This window comes from Poecilia latipinna, unplaced genomic scaffold (assembly GCF_001443285.1).
Source record: "Poecilia latipinna isolate Pla-1442-1.1 unplaced genomic scaffold, P_latipinna-1.0 Scaffold382, whole genome shotgun sequence".
In the NCBI taxonomy this organism is placed as follows: Eukaryota; Metazoa; Chordata; class Actinopteri; order Cyprinodontiformes; family Poeciliidae; genus Poecilia; species Poecilia latipinna.
The window spans coordinates 186,171-205,661 of record NW_015112998.1 but is presented as its reverse complement, the minus strand read 5'-3'; the positions used below and the strand labels follow the sequence as shown (position 1 = coordinate 205,661).

The window sequence follows — 19,491 nt, the reverse complement described above, 5'->3', positions numbered from 1 at the left end:
TCAGATCTAGGATGTGTTATTTGAGTGTTCCCTTTATTTTTTTGAGCAGTTTATATAGATAGATAGATATTGAAGCCGTCACTGTGAAGCCGTTACGTGTGCGTGCATTCAGACACGAAGATGGTATTTTTGCAGTTAGTTATTTTCTCTAACTGCCCCTTTACAACAACAAAAAAATAATAATAATAAAATAAAATAAAACTTTGTCTATGAAACAGTATGTTTTACGAGAGAAGTGATTCAATGATAATAAAAAGAGCATGCTGAAACATGACAGGAAATAATCCGCCAGGGGGTTAATGGATATTTTCTTCTTCGCTGTTTGACTGGAGCAGGTCTGACGCCATATAAAACCGGGGGCTCTTATTTCTAGACTTTACGGCTCCAGACTTTAAGGGGGGAGATAGACGTGACCGCGGTGGAATAATTCAGGGCAAAGCCCATCTTCAGAAACGTTTCTGGCTCGCACTAAATCTGCAGGCATGTGTTTAAAACAACAATTCAGCTGTGAATGGGTTTTCTCTAAAGGAGGTGTGTGTGTGTGTGTGTGTGTGTGTGTGTGTGTGTGTGTGTGTGTGTGTGTGTGTGTGTGTGTGTTTTGTGGGCCTTTTGTTTTGGTTTTTCCTTCTTCAACTGAACCAATCCAGGAAAACGGTCAATGTTTACTGGTTGTATGTGTAACAGCCGAGGTGAGCATCACGTGAACTGATCGGTGACAGATGTTTAAAGTGGAATTATGCTAAAAATAAAAAATAAAAATAAAAAAAAACAAATATTCTGAACAGGAGGATCATAATAATCAACGTGGAATACAAAAATGTAGATTTTTTTTTTCTACTTAACGTAATTTTCTTATTTAATTAATAATTAATTATCCTAAGCCTTTGTAACCTTTCAGTACAAAATAAATTAATAAATAATGAAATACATAAATATAGATAGATAGATAGATAGATAGATAGATAGATAGATAGATAGATAGATAGATAGATAGATAGATAGATAGATAGATAGATAGATAGATAGATAGACAGACTATCTTTCATAAAACAAACTGACTCCCTTGCAGCCTCGCCTGTATTAGATCTGCATTAAATAAATGTCCCTCCAGGGTATTGTTGTTCAGCTCTGGCGGTTATACATCCAGTGTGTAGTAAAAGTTGTGGGCTATTGACACCATCATGGCATTTGCACCCACAATGTTACAGTTAAACTTTATACCACAACTGGCTTTGCTTTGGTATGCGCGGCAGTGAGACCGGGTGAAGCACAATGCAGGCCCAGATACTGGAAGTTTTAACAGTGAAGTCCAACAATGATGTTCAGAGCTGTAGAAAGGTAGAGAGTTCCTCCTCGACTAGAGATTGTTTTGGGTCTTTCACTCTTACTTCCTACAGGCGCCTCTCCAGCCCCTCATTTTTACAGTGCTGTAAAAGTGGCTGTAAAACGATGCATTGTGCGCCGTTATTGGGGACAGCTTTCAGCAACTAACTTGTTAACCTCGGGGTTCTGGTTACTTGGAAGGCGTCGCAGTCCTCGGTAATCATTTGCGAATTATCGTGATATTTCTTTCTTCTTTTTTTCCTTTTTTTTCTTCCCACAGCTAAAATGCAGCACAGGTATCTTTAAGAGTTTTCTCTTTACTTGGACTAAAACAAAATATACGACACATTAGAGTTGGCTGCTCGGTCTGGGAGGAGTCTGCAGTCGGCTGGTGTTTTAATTGGCTGCAGTCTTCAGTGAGAAGCGTGAGTATCAGTAATTATTCAGCAATGTTTTTGTACAAGAAATGTCAGCCAGAGAGGGCCATCTTCATCCGCCGCCAAATAACAGCGCGACGATGTCATGTTCCAACAACCAGGCTGGGAACTCCTTCTTCGTGGACTCCTTAATAAACGTGAGAAGCGACGGCGCTCCGTATTACCAAAGTAACAGTCTGTATTTGCCACCGGCTTCGGAATATTCATATGGGATCTCCAGCGGCTCCTGTTTCCCGGCAGTCGGGAAGCGCAGCGAGCCAGCGACCCACAGCGTGATTCCGTCCTCGGGTCCGTATGTTCAGGGGATGGAAACGTGGCTGGAAACGTCCAGGTCCTGCCGAGTGGATCAACCCTGCAGCGGGCACCATTTGGCTCAGTGTTCGTTTTCGCCGAGCATAAAGGAGGAGAGCGCCTGCTGCCTTTACGAGACAGACAAATGTCCTAAAGGAGCGTCAGCGGATGACATATCCTACTCTGCCGCGTCCTGCCCCGTTACCCCCGGCAACACCGTGCCAGTCCCGGGTTACTTCCGCCTGTCTCAAACCTACGCGTCCTCCAGGTTATATCACGATGTTCAGCCAGACATGAATCACTTCAGTCTGCAGCGACCCAGCCGCTTTGAAGGCCAGCCCTCACAGCCGCAGTCCGCCTCTGCGGAGCCGGAGCGCGGGGAGAGTCACGAGGAGGCGCCCGGCTCTGCGCCGTGCGCTCCGGCCAGGGAGGAGGAGGACACCCGCCTCTCCTCGGAGAGCTCGTCTTCCACTGAGCCTGCAGAGACGGAGTGTCCAGACAAGTCCGTAAAAGGTGAAAACTTGAGAAGCTGCTGCAGAATGACGCAAAAAAAAAAAAAAGATAAACCTTCAGAGGACCGTGTTTTTTTTTTCTTTTCTTTTTTTCTTTAAGTGGGCGGTTATTGTTTTACGGCCAATTAAGGTTTCGGATGTATGATAGAGGAGTAGTTTCAGCTTTAGCTGAAACAGGAACTCTCATGTCTGTGTTTGTTTGGGCTGAGACAAATTTGACCATGACTTGGCCAATCACAGCCTAGGATTGGATCTATTGTGCCTGTTTGGCTGTATTTAAAATGGAACCAGGCCTCAGCTAGTTGCGCCTTTGTGTGGCATCATTGCTTTTTCATTTGTTTTTATTGGCACAATCCCTGACCTCAGTAACTGAGCGAGGAAATCATTAATTTAAAACGTTGCATTGACGAGTAATGAACAGGAAAGTTTGGCTCACGGTGTTCATACCTAATTTATGCACTGTAAACACATTTCATTTGTTTTAACAGTGAAATTGCTGCATATTCACAACGGTTTTTGTCGTTAAAGGGACGAACAGTACGTCACTGTGGTATATTCTCATCACCTTTATGACCTGCTTGCATCATTTTGTTTCAGGTTCACCAGGCTTTATAGAAACATTTTTGAGATACTATCGCAATACTAAAAGGGATAAACAGTCAGAACTCAGTTACATTCAATTCATTTAATTTATATTGCTTAATTTCACAACTGATGTAACTGTGTGGCACTTGCAGCACAGAAAAGTTCAATCTGTAAGTATATGAAGTTGAAACTATCCAATATTATCCAACCATACTGACAATCTCAGATTCATTTACACACACACTCCAACTTGATCTTAGACTGCATTGGAGTCAAATTCAGTTTCTAATGGTAACTGCTATAAAACTGTCCATAAGGAAGCCCAGTCAACCGAATTGATCTTTAAATAAAGCAGACTACCTTCTTGACTGAAGTAGAAAAGAAATTGTACGGATTGTTATTCTTGAATTTACCTGAGCGGAAAGACAACATTTCTCCCCTGGTAAATGGATTAGATTGAACTGTAAGATAAATTACAGCAATAGCTCTGAGCATGTCTGGGATTTTCTTTATTATTTCTAGTTTAAACTAACATGATTTTCCTGTCTGTAGTCACAGAGTACTGACACCACGTTGTGCTTCAGTTTAACCTTAATTTTACTGCAAAATGAAAATAGGAGAGCAACTGTAGTTCGGTGCTGTACAACAACAAAGAATCAATCAATGTTTTTGTTGCCTAAACAGTCAAGGTAGTGCATTCGCAACGCTTCTTACTGCTGAGACAACGTACAGTCTGTCACTGATCTGCACATATATCATCTATTGTAGATTTGCAATGCATTCTGATATTAAAAGCTCTACGTTGTAATAAATACAATAAACATTCACCAAAATTAAAAACAGCAAGCCGTCCCTCATGAAATGAAACGGGCTACATAAAGCAATAATTTTGATTGATTATGATTCCTTAATTTTAACGCGAGCTAAAGACATTCCTTCCTGTAATAAAAATCATGAAAGGTAACTGATCATTTAATTTATATGGTAATTTATCAACTGTACATTTCACAGGTGTTACAGTTGAACCCTTTAACTGATAATTGTGCCGTAGCAGGGACTTTATTTATTTATTTATTTATTTATTTATTTATTTATTGTTATTTTAGCTATAAGAAATGAAGTTGTCTATCAAAAAATTTACAATAAATTTTAGACAATTTATTACATTTTGAGAGATGTGTACCCAGTATAAATGAACGGCTGAACTGGAAACATGTTTGGCTTTCGTCACACCTGTGCGTAAAATTGCCATGAAAACCAAACAAACAAACTTAGTGTAATAGTTTTGGTTTTCGTTTTTTCTTTTACTCCAATTCTAGCATTTATTACTCCGACATTAACTCTCACGTGATCTCAAGCAATTCAGTGTTTATGTTTACTTGTAATTTCCACAACACACACCTTGTCTTTTATGATACTTGTTGCCTCTAGTAACACTGCGATACATTTCCCCGCCGTTGCAGGAGATGGCAAAATGGAGAGCACGGCCAACTGGCTGACAGCAAAGAGCGGCAGAAAGAAGCGGTGTCCCTACACCAAGCACCAGACTCTGGAGCTGGAGAAGGAGTTCCTCTTCAACATGTACTTGACACGGGAGCGTCGCCTGGAGATCAGCCGCAGCGTGCACCTCACCGACAGGCAAGTCAAAATCTGGTTCCAGAACCGGAGGATGAAACTGAAAAAGATGAGCCGTGAAAACAGGATCCGGGAGCTCTCCAGCAACTTTGGGTTTTCGTGAGACTTTGATGAGAAACGCCCTCTTCCTGTTCCTCCTTTCCACCTCCTCCTCCTTGTCCTCCTCCACCCAAACTGTGAGAGTGCCCTTGGAGAAACAAGGACCCAACTGCTAACTTATTGATCAGAGCTTTTCTTGTCGTGGATTTGTATTTATACATGGTCACATTTGATCCATCCAGTTGTTCAGGCTTGTACATAATTATGCGCTCAATCTGAGTGATCCATTGGATTTTGCATGCTGGACTGACCACTGGCTCATCTGTGTTACAGTTACATGTAGGCCTTAATGTGATGACTGAAAAAGACAAAACAAAACAGAAAAAATACAAGCGGTCTGGTGAATATTTGCAAATTAGCTGCTCAGATGAATAAAAAGAATATTACCGCACAAAACCACAGGCTTTGTGCGTTGTTGTAAATGTTTATTTCGTGCAGTATTTTCTTTATTATTATTATTATTATTATTATTATTATTATTATTATTATTATTATTATTATTATTATTATTATTATTATTATTTGTTTTACCTTTGCCTAATTTTGACCAGTCCTGATTTAGCAACATCAAATATGTTAAATGTAACTTTTTTTTTCAGCTCACAGGCTAAAGAAAAACGTCGAAACCAAGGCTTTATTAGCGATGTGTCTCACCACTAACAGCTTTTAAAGCGAGTTTAGGCAAGCATCACCGTCGACATACGACCACACTTACAGGTAGTTTAGACGGACGGGAGCTCCGGCTTTTCCATGTAATTTGGGCGCTATTTTACTGGGAGAGGAAACTTTTTGTCCAGAGTTAACGATTAAAATAACAGCAGCATCTCATGGAGGTTAACCAGTAATGACGATAAATGTTCCAACGAGGGGAGAGGGGGGAGTGCGAAGATGCCTGGAGATCCCTCAGCAACAAACTGTGTTCAACTCACTGATGTTTTGTGGAATTCCTTCAGGTTAGGTGGTTATTTAACTCCAACAAGTTTTCAACAACATTTTGACGTCATTACGCACTCCTATGTTGACTAGACTACTTTTGAGCTTCACTTTTCAGTTATGACGTACGTTGCCTAAGCAGAAGGAATCATCACCTTTTCCGTGTCTATCCAACTCCAACACTTATTCTGCAATGGCTGCATGTGGCTATGTCTGGGTTGTTTTGATATCTTATCTATTTATTTATCTGGTTGTTGGATGTCTTGAAATCATAAACTACTTGATGGACAACAATAGCCCACAATGATCTATGCGCGTAACCGCAGACTGAGTCTTTTTTTATTATTTCTGAAATCGCGCTTTTTAAAATATATAAAATAAATGTATGTGCATGGGTTACTTCTCTAGCAACATACGGATAAAAACATACTTTCACTCTTAAAATTATACAGGGAAAAAAAAACACCAATCGCTTTGCAGGAGAGCAGGCTGTTGCGTGGTTTAGGTAGTCTCATGTTGTTGGGCTATTTATTTTATGTTCCCACAACACGAAACTGCCTTGATTACCTCAGTGAAATTCGTCTTATAATTAAAAGCGAACCACGTTGGATTAATGTTCATTAATAATTTGGCACGAAGTGCATTGGCTCTTTAAAGCTGCAGTTCAAAAGCATTGCGCTGGGGAGGGCATTTATCTGTGCGTAAAATACAACAAACAAACATGGGAATTCTGTTGTTTCTGCAGGTTTTCAAAAATACAATCAGCTTGACAGGAAAATCACATTAAGAATTCATTTTTAAATTATAGACTGTAGTAATAAATAAATAAAAAAATCCAATCGTTTTAAATTATTTTTTTCTACGTCTAGTAGAAAAGTGTGGACAGACAAGGCCTCGGTTATGATCACTGCAGTCTCGCCAGTTGCTTTAGAAAAAAAAAAAAAATGCCGGATGCGTCTGCTCGTACCGTGCAGAGAAAGAAGACAAAGGCTGAGCTTTATTGGTGATATTTAGCTTAGACAGCCCGGCTGTAACCTGAAGAAAAACAACCCAATTGCCCGTGATAAAATGAACCGTTATATGGCACCCAAATAACTCCAGCCCCGCTTGGAATGCCTTCAAAGACAGCTTGGTTATCTCTTGGAAACTTTCCTCTAGGTTGTTTACAATATATTAAATCTAATCACATATTTCATAGGGGGTTTTTCTTAAAGAAGGTAACAATAAAAGGTAGGAGCACCATTACATTTGAGATGTTCTAAAATTTCATTTTAAAGTCTAGCAAATTTTCACTTCTGTATATTTTCAAAAGTAGCAAACAGATCGATTTTGTTTTTCAAACAGAAGCTTTGAAGATCCAATAACCTTGTTCATATATATATATATATATATATACACACACACACACACACAGAGACACACAGATGTCCTCTGTTACACTAAAACGAGATCCCTTGACTAAAATCACAACATTTATTGCTTATAAAAGGAAATATTTGCCAATAAAACAACGAACATTTGCTATTAAAATATGGTGAGTGAAAATGGTGGCCCTTTTTTAAGCAGAGCGGTATACAGGCTGATTTATTATTTATTGTTCTGTCCCACGGTCACGTGTTTTGGGGCGCCCTATCCAGTTTTGGACAGGGTTCAACTTACTGGACGGAAGGAGCTTGTAGGTGGCGCACCAACACGACACCTTGCAATGGAATGAATCCCTTCTCTCGTCGTTGCAGGATTGTAAAACCAAGGTTTTTTGTTGTTGGGTTTTTTTTTGTACACCCTTTTTTTAATTTGGTACCTTGCATATTTTTTTTTCTTTACTCTGGTGCAATGGGGACGAGCTACTACGTTGACACGCGCATTCTTTCGGAGCAAGAAGAAATGGCACCGATGAGGTACTCAACCTCTGCAGGAATGGAGCAGGCGGCGCACACCGAATATGGCGGACAGGAGCCGAAATCCTCTATTTTCAGTGGATCCTGGAGCACCATCGCGGCGCATCCTCCCAACGCATATGTGCACCATCAGTACAGCGGGGAAGCCGATGGCATGCTTGCGCGTTCCTGGGCGTTGGACCCGGTCTCCGCGTCGTTGTGTTTGACGGGAATCCCGTCTGCGGCCGCGCATTACGAGATAAAGCCCGAGCCGCTGCTCGGCGGTGCCGAGTGCACGACTCTGGAGACGCACGCACCGCTTTTGTCTAACATTGAAAACGGAGCTGCCCTAACGGAGATTCCCTGCGATACATCCCCCACATCTGCAGCCAGCGACGACAAGCTGACGGCAGAGAAAAGGGAGGCTGTTGATGCAAGTAAGCAACGCAACGCTTTCCTTACTGATGCAAGTGCGTGGCCTAATAAGTCAGGTGGATGTGGGAAATGTGCCTATTTTTTTTTCTTTTTTTTTTTGACAAATATAGGAGGGTCTTAATCTGAGGCATAAATCCTGTGCAGGATGGCCTAGGGTGGGGGGGGGAGGGGGAGGATGGTGGAAACTTTTGCTTAAATGTTGGCTTCTCTGTGTTTGATTCAAAATAGAACTAAAAACAACCATGAAATATTGAAAGAACCCTATCATTGTTCAGTATTGATATTTCCCTCATGGTGATGTCTTCCTCCAGACAACCCGTCGTCCAACTGGCTGCACGCAAAGCCGACCAGGAAAAAGCGCTGCCCCTACACCAAGCACCAAATCCTCGAACTGGAGAAAGAGTTTCTCTTCAACATGTACCTCCCCCGGGAGCGCAGGTATGAAGTGGCGAGGCTCCTGAATCTGACAGAGAGGCAGGTGAAAATCTGGTTCCAGAACCGCAGAATGAAGATGAAGAAGGAAACCAGAGACAGAAGGAAAGACAGCTAGTGCCCCCTTTGCGTTTAAACCTGGTGGAGGGGGATGGAAGAGGGGCGGAGAGGGGAGACTTATAATTCCTGGTACGTGTTGTTGTAAATTAGTGTTGTTAAAACAACGCTGAGTGTCCATTCCCCCCCTTCCCCCCGCCCCCCCAATGATTTTCTGTGATTGTGTCTCGTGGTGGATTTAGATATCTTGTATTTTTATTTTTATTTTTGCGCACACAGTGTGTTGACTCTGTAGGCCGTTTATGATTTGCATGAACCTTTACTTGACTACCTAGCCTATCGATATCCTTCAGCTACCTATCTGCATTGATTAACTTATTTTATTTTATTTTATTTTATTTTATTTTATTTTATTGCGGCCAATTGTGTTTTAAATGTTTGGATGCATTTGTGAAAACCCTGCGCACACTTGAAATACCTCACATGTACTGATTTTATTTAAAAATAAAGTGCAGTTTGTATCATACATTTGGACGTGTTATGTCACAGTGATTCGTTTTCATTTGAATGAAGTACAATGCACCATGTTTTTGCACATGTGTAATAAAAACAATACGCTGCAGTGTGGGCTAGAGTCGGCCAAAAATAAAACACGCATTCAAAAGGTGTTTCTCCGTTTTTGAATTTGGTTCCAACTGACTAAAGGTTTAATTTCAAAAGCTAGAAGTTATTTCAACTAGGAGCGCGGGGGAGGGAGGTAATTTAGGTGGAAAAAAAATGCAAAAAGACACTTTGATATCAGTTTATTGTAGTCTTCTGGAATTAAATCGTAAAACGAGTAAAAAAAACCCGCAGTTTTATTTTTATTTAATGTAAGAAACTGACTTGAAAGATAAGAACGTTAGTAATGATTATGGGCTGTAATAAAATTATTAGGATTTATCCTATAACGATCCCATTTACTTTTTACATTTTATTGCTATTATTATTATCATTTTTATTGTTTTGTTTGCTTTTAAAGTTTTGCAATCAAAATGCATTTATTTTGACTTGTTAGCGTGAATTGACAGAAGTATTTATCGCGCTCATTTCAGGGCAATTATTGCAAAGCTGATGGAAATGATCTGACTAAAACATGTTCAATAAGTTTCTGAATATTTACATTTTTGGGACTGCGATTTTTCTTTGTTTCTATTTTTCTTTGTTTTATTTTATTTTATTCATATTCAAACCGGTAAGAAGGGCCAGAAGCACTGTTAGCAATTTGGTAAAGTTATGAGGGAAGTTTAGGGTACTGACAATGGGACTCTGTCTAATGACATTTTTTAAAAAACATTTTAACTTAGTTTTACAATCTTTGTTGGGATTTCCTGTTCAGTTAAACCTTGAAAATGTTTTTTTTTTTTTTAAGTATCTTGCGACTGTTACTAGCCAAAGAAATTCCTTCAAATAAAGGTGAATGGATTTTAGATTGGTAAAACACAATAATGAAAACAGTATAACATTAAGCTCGTCACAGTTATTTTCTGATTCACGTCATCCATGCAGGCTTTTCTGGAATGCGTGCTCCCTTTTCGCTCTGTGAACTGTAGCTGCCTTCTCCAACCATCACAACCTGACTGTTTATAAGGTGCGAAAATAGTGCAGCATGCAGAGGCTCACTGGCAGCCGCCAGGCAGCATTTCTGACTTGCTTCCAGCAAACAAATCTGGGATACTGTTAGAATGAAGCAGAGGGCACCAACAAAGACCCTCACAGAGAACGGGGTGCTGGGTGCCGCGGTCGGGACTGCATTTGGGTCTGCCTTCAAAGGTGTAATGACTTTACAACCGTCCAGTCGCAATTCTGCTGTCTCGGCACAGAGACATCCGTTTGCTGTTTGTCTTTTTATTTCTATATTTATTTTAAGGAGAGCTCTCTGTTGGAAAAAAAAAGGCGGGGAGGAGTGTGGGGGCGAAAAATAACTTTCTACTTCCCGGAAGAACGTTTAAGTGTATATTACCTCATCTAAGTAAAGTGGAAATGACCAACCCAACCTGAACAGTGGCACTGATGGAGCTAATTAGGCTTAGTAGAGTCCAAGACTGATACTTTGTGATGATGTAGTCAAGGCTTTGTGCTCACTTGAGCGCTGGTTCGCTCATACAACCAGCAGGGGGAACCAAAGCCTAATTTGGAGGACCAGAGCAGATGATGCGTTCAAGGCACACGAGCGTTGCTCCTGTTGGAGTGCAGAGCTCCGCTTGGAGTCACCAGCGTAACGAATCACAAACTGTGTTCTGGGATTTTTCTCATTTATGTCAACGTCAATGTTTGATATTAAAGATGCGGTATTAAGCTATTTCCGGGTAAATAGCGCCATGCGACAGCACATTCGAGTTACCTTCAGCTTTAAAAATGCTACCTGTATAAAACATACAGCTTAAAAAAATATAACTTTACAAATTGATGCCTTGAAATTAGACTCTCTCTATTTAAGAAGCCCCTGGTCTTTCTGATACTGCCTTTGTTTACAACTGTTCTTAGGAGTGTTGGTCTGAGAAGTAGTTTGTATGATGAGCTCAGCAGACTGGCAGTTCCATCTGGTGTTTGCTATTTGCTGCTGCCGCTATAGTCTGGTGGAGCTGAGTTGGGAAGGCACAGGGGAGGGGTGCTCGGCGATAATGCACAGAGTGATAATGCAGCTTGAAGGAGGAGCTATGTGAAAATAGGCGGGGCTATGCATGAGCAAGTATTTAGACATCACTACCATAGGAGGTCCAATGATTTCTCAAACATGCATGAAAGAGTCAACGCAACATTCCAGGTACAGTATACTTCGACTGAGGGAATAACATTATGATGTGATGGAAAACAAGCAAATAAACAAAAAACCTCCATGAATGACAGCTGATAGTAAATCAGCTTTAAAATAGAAATAAAAACGGGCATAATATGTCCAGTTTATTCAACTCACCATCTCAACAGTATTTTACTACAGTATTTGTAATCCAAAAAAAGTAACATTTTCGCTCCCTTTCGGGCGTAAATCGCTTACTCTCATGCTTTTCGCTCCTCGCCCCTATAACTCACAGAGCAAAAGGCCATGTGACACATTCATTCTATAATTCCTTTGTCTTGGACACTGATGGGGATATCTTAACGAGAGCTGATATTCATATATGTGCCAAAAACCATAAATAACACTCCGCCTTCCGGAGCTCGCTTGTTGTTTTGTGCGGAAATGCCATTCCTGTCGCCTGATCTTCTCCGCCAATGCTGGGAACTGGACAGTCTCACGAGCAAACACCAATGTGAGAAGCAGCGCTGCAGAAAAACAGAAAGTTGCTAAGAAGTTTTTTTTTTCTTTTCTTTTTTTCAGCGACCTTTTACCACCTCCCCCTATTCATCACACCTCACGACACCAGCAGTGACAGATGAGCCCCTTTAGGAAGGGGTGGGGGTGGGGGTGCGAGTCCAGGAGGAGGAAAAGTTGAACACATTTATCCCCTTCCAGTCTCACTGTCAGCAGTCTGTTAGTCTGGGATGAGAAGTGTGAGTTTATACTTCTCATCGAGAGCTGATATTCATATATGTGCCATTCATATATGTTGCACTATTTATTGACAATAAATAATGCGAGATTTATCCCTAAAGTTTCTGTTTTTACCATCCAGACTAATATTGTTATGGAGCTGAGATTATTTTTGAAGATCTTACACAACAATAACAACAACAAGATGATCAATAACTACTAATAGTTCTTATTAGCACTGAGAGTATTGGTGCTAATCTAATAATCCTAAAATATCTTAAAAAAAATACATATTCACTGTTTTCTCGGTCGGAGTTATAGGATTTCTGTGTAGATTTTGGCACGGAGGGATAGAATAACACTTGACATTGCACTTTTAATTCAAACCTGTTAGTTGTGTCGTTTTAACAAATATGATTGGCTAAAGTTGAAAATACGCACAACTGACACGTAAATGCGTCCAAAACGTGGCGTTGCAACATTTACAGTATATATATATATATATATATATATATATATATATATATATATATATATATATATATATATATATATATATAAAGTCATTATTTCGTTTCAAAACTTTAGTATTGTTATCCAAGTCAGAACAATGAAATGTACAAACCCATTTTCCCCCCGAAGCTCCAGACACCAAAAGCTCTAATATAAAAATCCTCTCATAAACACTGTTATGATTTCGACACACATTTGCACACGCTTGGCAGCGTATGTACTTTCCAGAAGGATAATGTGCGCCTTGAGTTTATGTGTATTTTTCTCCCCACCAATTTTATTTTATTTCAATGGGAAGAACATGATAACATGATTTATGTAAAGACCTCCGACCGTTTTGCAAAAAAAAACCTAAAAAAAAAAAAAACACGTAATAAACACTTCAGTCTTCTCACTGTATTACATTAGTTATTGAAAATATTTACCCATCAATCTATCGCACATGTTTATGTAAGAGATGTTACAGATGAGTGCATATTTCTTATGAAATTAATCATTTTTGCAAACATTAAAAACACAGACGCACGCTCGTGCCATTTCAGATTTATTGTTTTTTATTACTTAGAATGAAAGTAACATCTGCGTCTGGACGATGGCTGAAATATTATCGCTTTAAAAGACTCTCTGTCCGTGTGGATGCGTGGCTGCAGGTTTTTTTTTTGTTTTTTTTGGCCTCTTTGCCTCCCAGATGTCTCCAGAGCAGACGGGAAACGAGGCGCTCCCTGGTCCGCCCGGAAAACGTCTGTAAGTGTTCACAACAGAGAGAAAAAGATGAGGATTACACTGCCTTTAAAGACTCAGAAACAAATAAACGGATTATGTTTCAGCATTAAAACCTAAACATGAATATATACTGTGTAGAGAATATACATTTATTTTCTCCAGTTCTCCAGTATTTTCTCCAGTGATTCTATTCTATTCTATTCTAGGAATAGTTTGCGGTATAAATCATTTTGTATTTCAGAGCTTGAATCAAATATAGATTGAATGCAAAAATATTTTTGGGACCCCCTGTTCACTCCCCTCCGCCAACCTCACTTCACCCCCACGCACACATTTTTTCTAAATGAAGTGAGATGGGGAAAAAAAAGAAGAAGATACATTTAGTTTCGCTTAATAGTGAGATTTTAAAATGCAGCTATTAGAAATGTGTTTTGTTATTTTTACTTCCATTATACCTCAGTTTCTAGGTTATAATATCTAGCTTCGTATGTCGGTCAAATATTCAGAATGCTAATTTTCAAACAACTGCTCATTTTTTAAGTGTCCATTTGTACACATGTAAACTAGTTCAGGAGGGAAAACGTTCCGCTGAAGTCAAACCATCAAAAACAAAAGATCTGCTCTCAGCACTCACCTCAGCGAACAACTGATCCTTAATAAAAATTTAAAAAAATTAAAAAAGCTGCTCCGTTCCTTGCAAGAAACATTTGACAGTCCAGTTATCAACATTTATTTTTTTTTAAATAATTCCCGTATTTTGTAATCGACAAAAGAGGGTTTTATCTCTCTAAATCGCACGTGGATTCCAAATATAAAGTTTTGTAATTTCTCGATAAAAGTCTTTGATCTTTAAGAGAAACTAAAATAAAGCCAGAGCCCCAGAGCCAGCGAGGCTGCGCTCTTCCTGGCACCAATATGATCTAAGGAGTGTTGGATGGTTCAGATGTGTTCTCTGGCAGAGAGCTGTCAGACCTTTTTGGCTGGAAAGATTGATCACGCTCAGGCTACCCGGGCTCTTTGTTTGGAGGCAGAGCAAGCCTTCCAATCCATGCATCTTTCCTGCTGCAGCATTGCAGTGACAAACCTTTGCAGCTCCCGCTCTCTGCGTTTAAGAACCGGTAGTATCGCGGGGAGCAGGAGGCTCAGGTCAACATCATCACTGGATCACTGTCGGATGAAGAATATTTAGGTAGAGGAAGTAAATTACAACAGCAGACAACGACATTTCAAGAAGACTTTGATCTCGAGATGTTAACTCTAATCACACATGACATCAACACTGCATCGAATTATGAAATCAGAAATCTCGCCAAAGCTATTAACAGTAGATTTTCTGCGCCTCAGCTTCTGTTAGTGTTGGGGGAGGGGTGGGACATGTCCTTTCATGTGTCTGCACCGTTTTCCCCCTTCAGGAAAGACTGAAGATGAGCGCCTTATTCACTCACAGAGACTGTGTCAGTATCCCAAACGCTTGATGATTTAAGGGTCACGTTGGAAAAATAATTCACCTTTCAGGAAAACACATTATGAGATGCGTAATTTGCGCAGACGTGCCAAATACGCTCGGCCTGTGGCCAGGGGCGTTTCCAGAAAGTTTCATAAGCGGTGGCCACTAAAACGCACGGGAAGACAACCCCAAAGCAATAACAGCATATAAAGTATGCTGATCCAGTATGTTAGAACATGTTATTTTGTCCCACTAAAAAGAAGTGTCCACGTTTAGAAAATACTGTAATATTACAAAATGTTTGACCTAAATATTTGGTCCTGGTATCATTTGAGAATGGGGTCAGAAAATTCACATTGAAGAAATGATGGGGAAAACGCTTATAAGGTAAGGTAAGGTAAGGTAATATATACATGTGTAGTATGTCTTATACGTAACATATTATTTTTTCATGTTATTAAAAACTATAAGTAAATGCAGTCAACATAATAAAGTGTTGTGAATCAAAGCTTGGCATGTCATTTCCTGAAAAATATGTGATGAAGACAAAGCACATTAAACTATCTTACTTAACAGCCCAGTAAATTTATTTCTCAAAAAAAAAAAAAACTGTTAAAATTGTCTTTGACTAACTAAAATAACTGATACATAATAAAAATGTTTTTATGTTTTGCAGAATTGATTCATAATCGGGGGGGGGTGGGGGTGGGGGGTAGCTTGCCCCCTGAGCACCATTAATTCAACCTTCTCTGCCTGTGCTGGTATGTGTTTCGGGGGCGTTGAAAGGGAGTAATTTGGAGGGAGAGGAGCAACGGCGAACAAACAGACCCCCATCCCTCCCACCCCCCTTCCAAAAGAAAAGTGTAAATAAAACCCCAGAATGAGGCGGTCCCCTTCAGACCTTCACTTGATAAAAAGAAAAAAGAAAAAAAAACACCTAAATTGTCATTGGGCAGAAGCAATCATGTGACAAGCGGAACGCTCTAATTCCAAGCATGTCTCCCATGGAAGCATTACTCCATGGCGCAGAGGTCTCCACACGATTGTTAGAATAAACCGCGTTTTAATTCCCGATCGCCTGTTTTTACGCAGAACCTGGGCGCTTGTTCCACAACGAGGAGCTGGAGGAGGAGATGAATTACGAATTCGGGCGAGAGAGCGGTTTCATCAACAGCCGGCCTTCGCTCGCTGAGTGCCTGACATCTCTCGCTAACCCCGTCGGTGATGCGTTTGAAAGTCCATCAATCAAGGGCTCGACACTGATTCCTCCTTCCCCCTTCGAGCAGACCATCGGCGGCTCGAAGCCCAGCGTCCACCCACGCTGCAAGCGGGCTCTGAAAGGCTGCGGTCCGCTGCGGGGTGCGTGCCTGCCCACGGAGTACCCGTGGATGAAGGAGAAGAAAAGCGTCAAGAGGAGCCAGACTACCGCTTCTTCAGCCGCTGCCGCAGCATCTGACCTCTCTCCCCAAGGCAAGACGGAACTGATTAATAACTTCCCTCCTAAAAAAAGGCTCCTCGTTGTCTCCGCATGGAGCTGCTGCGTGCATCATGGGCATCCCCTGCAGCCGCAACACAGTTTTTGATTTAGGATTGTGAAATCCCATCAGAAAGAGCACTGACTTGTGATGCAGCGTCTGAGCGCTAATGTTTGACAGTAATAGAGAGTGATAGATTACTCTTACACGGGCCAGCAACTGGTTAATCTTCACCCTGCGTCCTGTCCTGTCCACGCAGACCCATCATATTCAGCCCATAAATCTTCCAGGCTCTGCAAGTTTCCGCCAATGCACTGAGTGTTTTGTCATGTATCTGAACATGTTGTGCTTTTTTTCCCCCCTTTTAGATTCTCCTGAGAGACCAGAGACTCCTGCTGCTGCTGCTGTTCCCGCTGAGTTTGTAGGGACATCCAGGAGGCTGAGGACCGCGTACACCAATACCCAACTCCTGGAGCTGGAGAAGGAGTTTCATTTTAACAAATACCTCTGCAGACCCAGGCGGGTAGAGATATCAGCGCTGTTGGATTTAACGGAGAAGCAGGTGAAAGTGTGGTTTCAGAACAGGCGAATGAAGCACAAAAGGCAGACCCACTGCAAGGAGAACAGGGACAGCGATGGCAAGTATTCTGCGGGACTTGGAGACGAGTTGGAGCCGGCAGAGGAGAGCGGCGAGGACTGCGCGCTCCTGCAGAAGGAGCGGTCCGGCTTCCGCCAACACACGCTGACTTCACAACGGTGCCAAAACGGACACAATGGCGAGGACCACGGCCCTCCGAGCTGCACTGAGAAAAATCTAAAGCATCTTAGCAGCCCAGCACCCATCTGCGTGTCAACAATAGGCCCGGACAATGGTCAGTCCGCCGGCCTGGACGCCTCTATGCAGGATTACATTTTCTCCTCATCGGCCTCTTTCTCATTGGATTCATCACAGAGTCCGCTGCCTTTATCATCTGAAACTTTTGACCTTTTGTCAGAGACACTCACAACAATGGACCTGCACAATCTCAGCTACTGAAATATGTTACTTTAAAAAAAAAAAAAAAAAAAAAAAATATATATATATATATATATATATATATATATATATATATATATATATATATATATATATATATATATATATATATATATATAACTGAATAAATGAATTTATTCAGTTTTTCGTGTGTGTGGGAGATAAAAAAAAAGATCTCGCAGAAAGGTGAGTTAATGGAAATTTTTCAACACAGGCCACATTCTGGTTTATTCTTATATGGATCTCAGATTATTATATTTCTTGAAATAAACTTTTACAATTATCGGGAATATAACACGTTTGTCTTATTTCACCGAGTTGACTTTTGCAGAAAATGCGTTTCTAATTAAAATCAAAATAAAAAATGCGTGGCAAATAAAAAGAGAACAATAACGAGAGTTGTAGAGTAAATTTTTATGAACAGATTAAAAAATATATAGTAACACTAATAATGCAAACTAAATATAAGTGGCAAAGCTAAGCTAAGTTTTATAATACTTCAAATGAATTTCAGCGACTTTTCATGTGGAGTTGTTAACTTAGCCCCACAGCGGTAACGGTCTTAATTTCTTGACAAAACTGAAATAATAAGATTAAATTAAACTAAACTAGAGTAAATAAATTGAGAACCTGCTGAGAAACCCTGGCCAAAAGTGGGGACTCCTCTTGGTTTTCTAATTAAGTTTTATTGCCTATAAAACTCACAGGGTTGAGGGCGCTTGTTTATGGTCTGAACCGCACTGCAACAGCGCTTCTTTGCATGAAAAATTCAGCCTCATTCTGTCGTATTTCTCAAAACCTTTTAACATTTGAGTTAGCATAATTTACATGTATGGCAGTGCGATATTTATACACTAACAAATTAGGTAACATGGATTAGTGACTAAATTTGAACTTTTTGTCAATAATAACCGAGAGGCCTTCCAGTAAAAGCCCATGACGCACTTATAGTTTAAGTGAGATCGGTGAGTATTTGAAATTACGCCGAAGTTTTTCTCCACACACATTTTGCTCATACATTAACACATTTAATAAACCGCTTAAAAACGTAATTATATATAAATATATATTTAAAAAATCCCTGACATTATTTTTCATTTTAACATGGTTTAATATGTTTTGTTGTGTAGTGAGTGTTTTGAGCTCATTGTTTCTGGCTAAAAACAGGAAAGTGAATGTTTGCTTTGAGGAAACATTGCGTAACAAGTTCTGTCTGAATTTTGCGGGGTGCGTCACCAAAGACGCCACAAATAAAACTGACGAGCTGCTGCTTCTGCTGAAAATAATTTCAAACGATGCTACTCGTGCGTTATTATAACTGAAGAGTGTGAATTAAAACTTTACAAGCTGGGATGTTGGGAGATCACTGGACTCCACACTTTTGGCATTAAGGCATAGACTAAACAAAGTGTTAGAACCCCCAGACCAGCAGGGGGCCCACAAGAGCACTTCGATTACATTCATCAATGGTCTATTTCAAAATTCTGTAGGTTTTTGAATATTGAAATGTAAAGAATGGCAATATTTATTTTGTAAAACCTCACAATTATGCAGGGAATACTGGTACGCTTTGGCAGTTGTGCTAATTGTCTCAATTTTAAATCCTCCGTTATGGAGCCAAATTGCATGAATGTTACAAATGAAAATAAATCAAAAATAAATAAATAATTATTGTCTTTAACTGCTTGTAAGCACCACCGATCTAACATGGCCCCTCCTTGCTGACTCTACTGAGTGTGTATTAAAAAGCTGGGCATGAAATCTACATACCTTTACGATTTACTCAGCACTGTTCATTTAGTAAATAACATGACATTTGATCAGTTAAACCGTGGGCACATGGAGTAAAGATGAAACTAGGGATGCTAATAAGTGGTGCTAATCTGGTGAGGTATGGGGCTCGACTGAAAATTCCTTCTTGTCAAACTAATTCCAACACCTTGATTCAATAAACAACAAGTTACCACCTGCATTTTATTTAAAGAACGACAATCTTCTAACCTGTCTGGACGACTTTGTTTTATTCAGCTGACATCATGGTCATCCTTAGGATAACAGGCAAACTTTATGGGGGAAACCAGATACAACACTCATCCCTCCCTCCATGTATCCACACACAGAGAAACTCGCGAGGGTCAGAGGTCAAACTGGCTCTCCTCTCCTCTTC

The 19,491-nt window shown here is 40.3% G+C and overlaps 3 protein-coding genes and 1 long non-coding RNA gene across 4 annotated transcripts; 3 read left to right on the top strand and 1 right to left on the bottom strand.

Moving 5' to 3' along the window:
- Positions 1-1,006: 1,006 nt before the first annotated feature.
- On the top strand, positions 1,007-5,310 carry hoxa10b (homeobox A10b). Its single transcript, XM_015036842.1, has 2 exons — positions 1,007-2,564; positions 4,612-5,310. The coding sequence occupies exons 1-2, from the start codon at positions 1,790-1,792 to the stop codon at positions 4,884-4,886; spliced, it is 1,050 nt and encodes a 349-aa protein (XP_014892328.1). The 5' UTR covers positions 1,007-1,789; the 3' UTR covers positions 4,887-5,310.
- A 1,925-nt stretch (positions 5,311-7,235) lies between these two features.
- hoxa9b (homeobox A9b) lies at positions 7,236-9,261 on the top strand. The gene is made up of 2 exons (XM_015036816.1): positions 7,236-8,129; positions 8,439-9,261. Exons 1-2 carry the CDS (start codon positions 7,526-7,528, stop codon positions 8,675-8,677), a joined length of 843 nt encoding a protein of 280 aa, XP_014892302.1. The 5' UTR covers positions 7,236-7,525; the 3' UTR covers positions 8,678-9,261.
- Positions 9,262-13,174: 3,913 nt separating this feature from the next.
- On the bottom strand, positions 13,175-15,124 carry LOC106950160 (uncharacterized). The gene is made up of 2 exons (XR_001425559.1): positions 14,001-15,124; positions 13,175-13,385 (listed from the first exon to the last, which is right to left on the bottom strand). It is a non-coding gene; the product is annotated as an uncharacterized LOC106950160 (long non-coding RNA).
- Positions 15,125-15,720: 596 nt separating this feature from the next.
- On the top strand, positions 15,721-17,328 carry hoxa2b (homeobox A2b). The gene is made up of 2 exons (XM_015036814.1): positions 15,721-16,283; positions 16,657-17,328. Exons 1-2 carry the CDS (start codon positions 15,947-15,949, stop codon positions 17,322-17,324), a joined length of 1,005 nt encoding a protein of 334 aa, XP_014892300.1. The 5' UTR covers positions 15,721-15,946; the 3' UTR covers positions 17,325-17,328.
- The last annotated feature ends 2,163 nt before the right edge of the window (positions 17,329-19,491 follow it).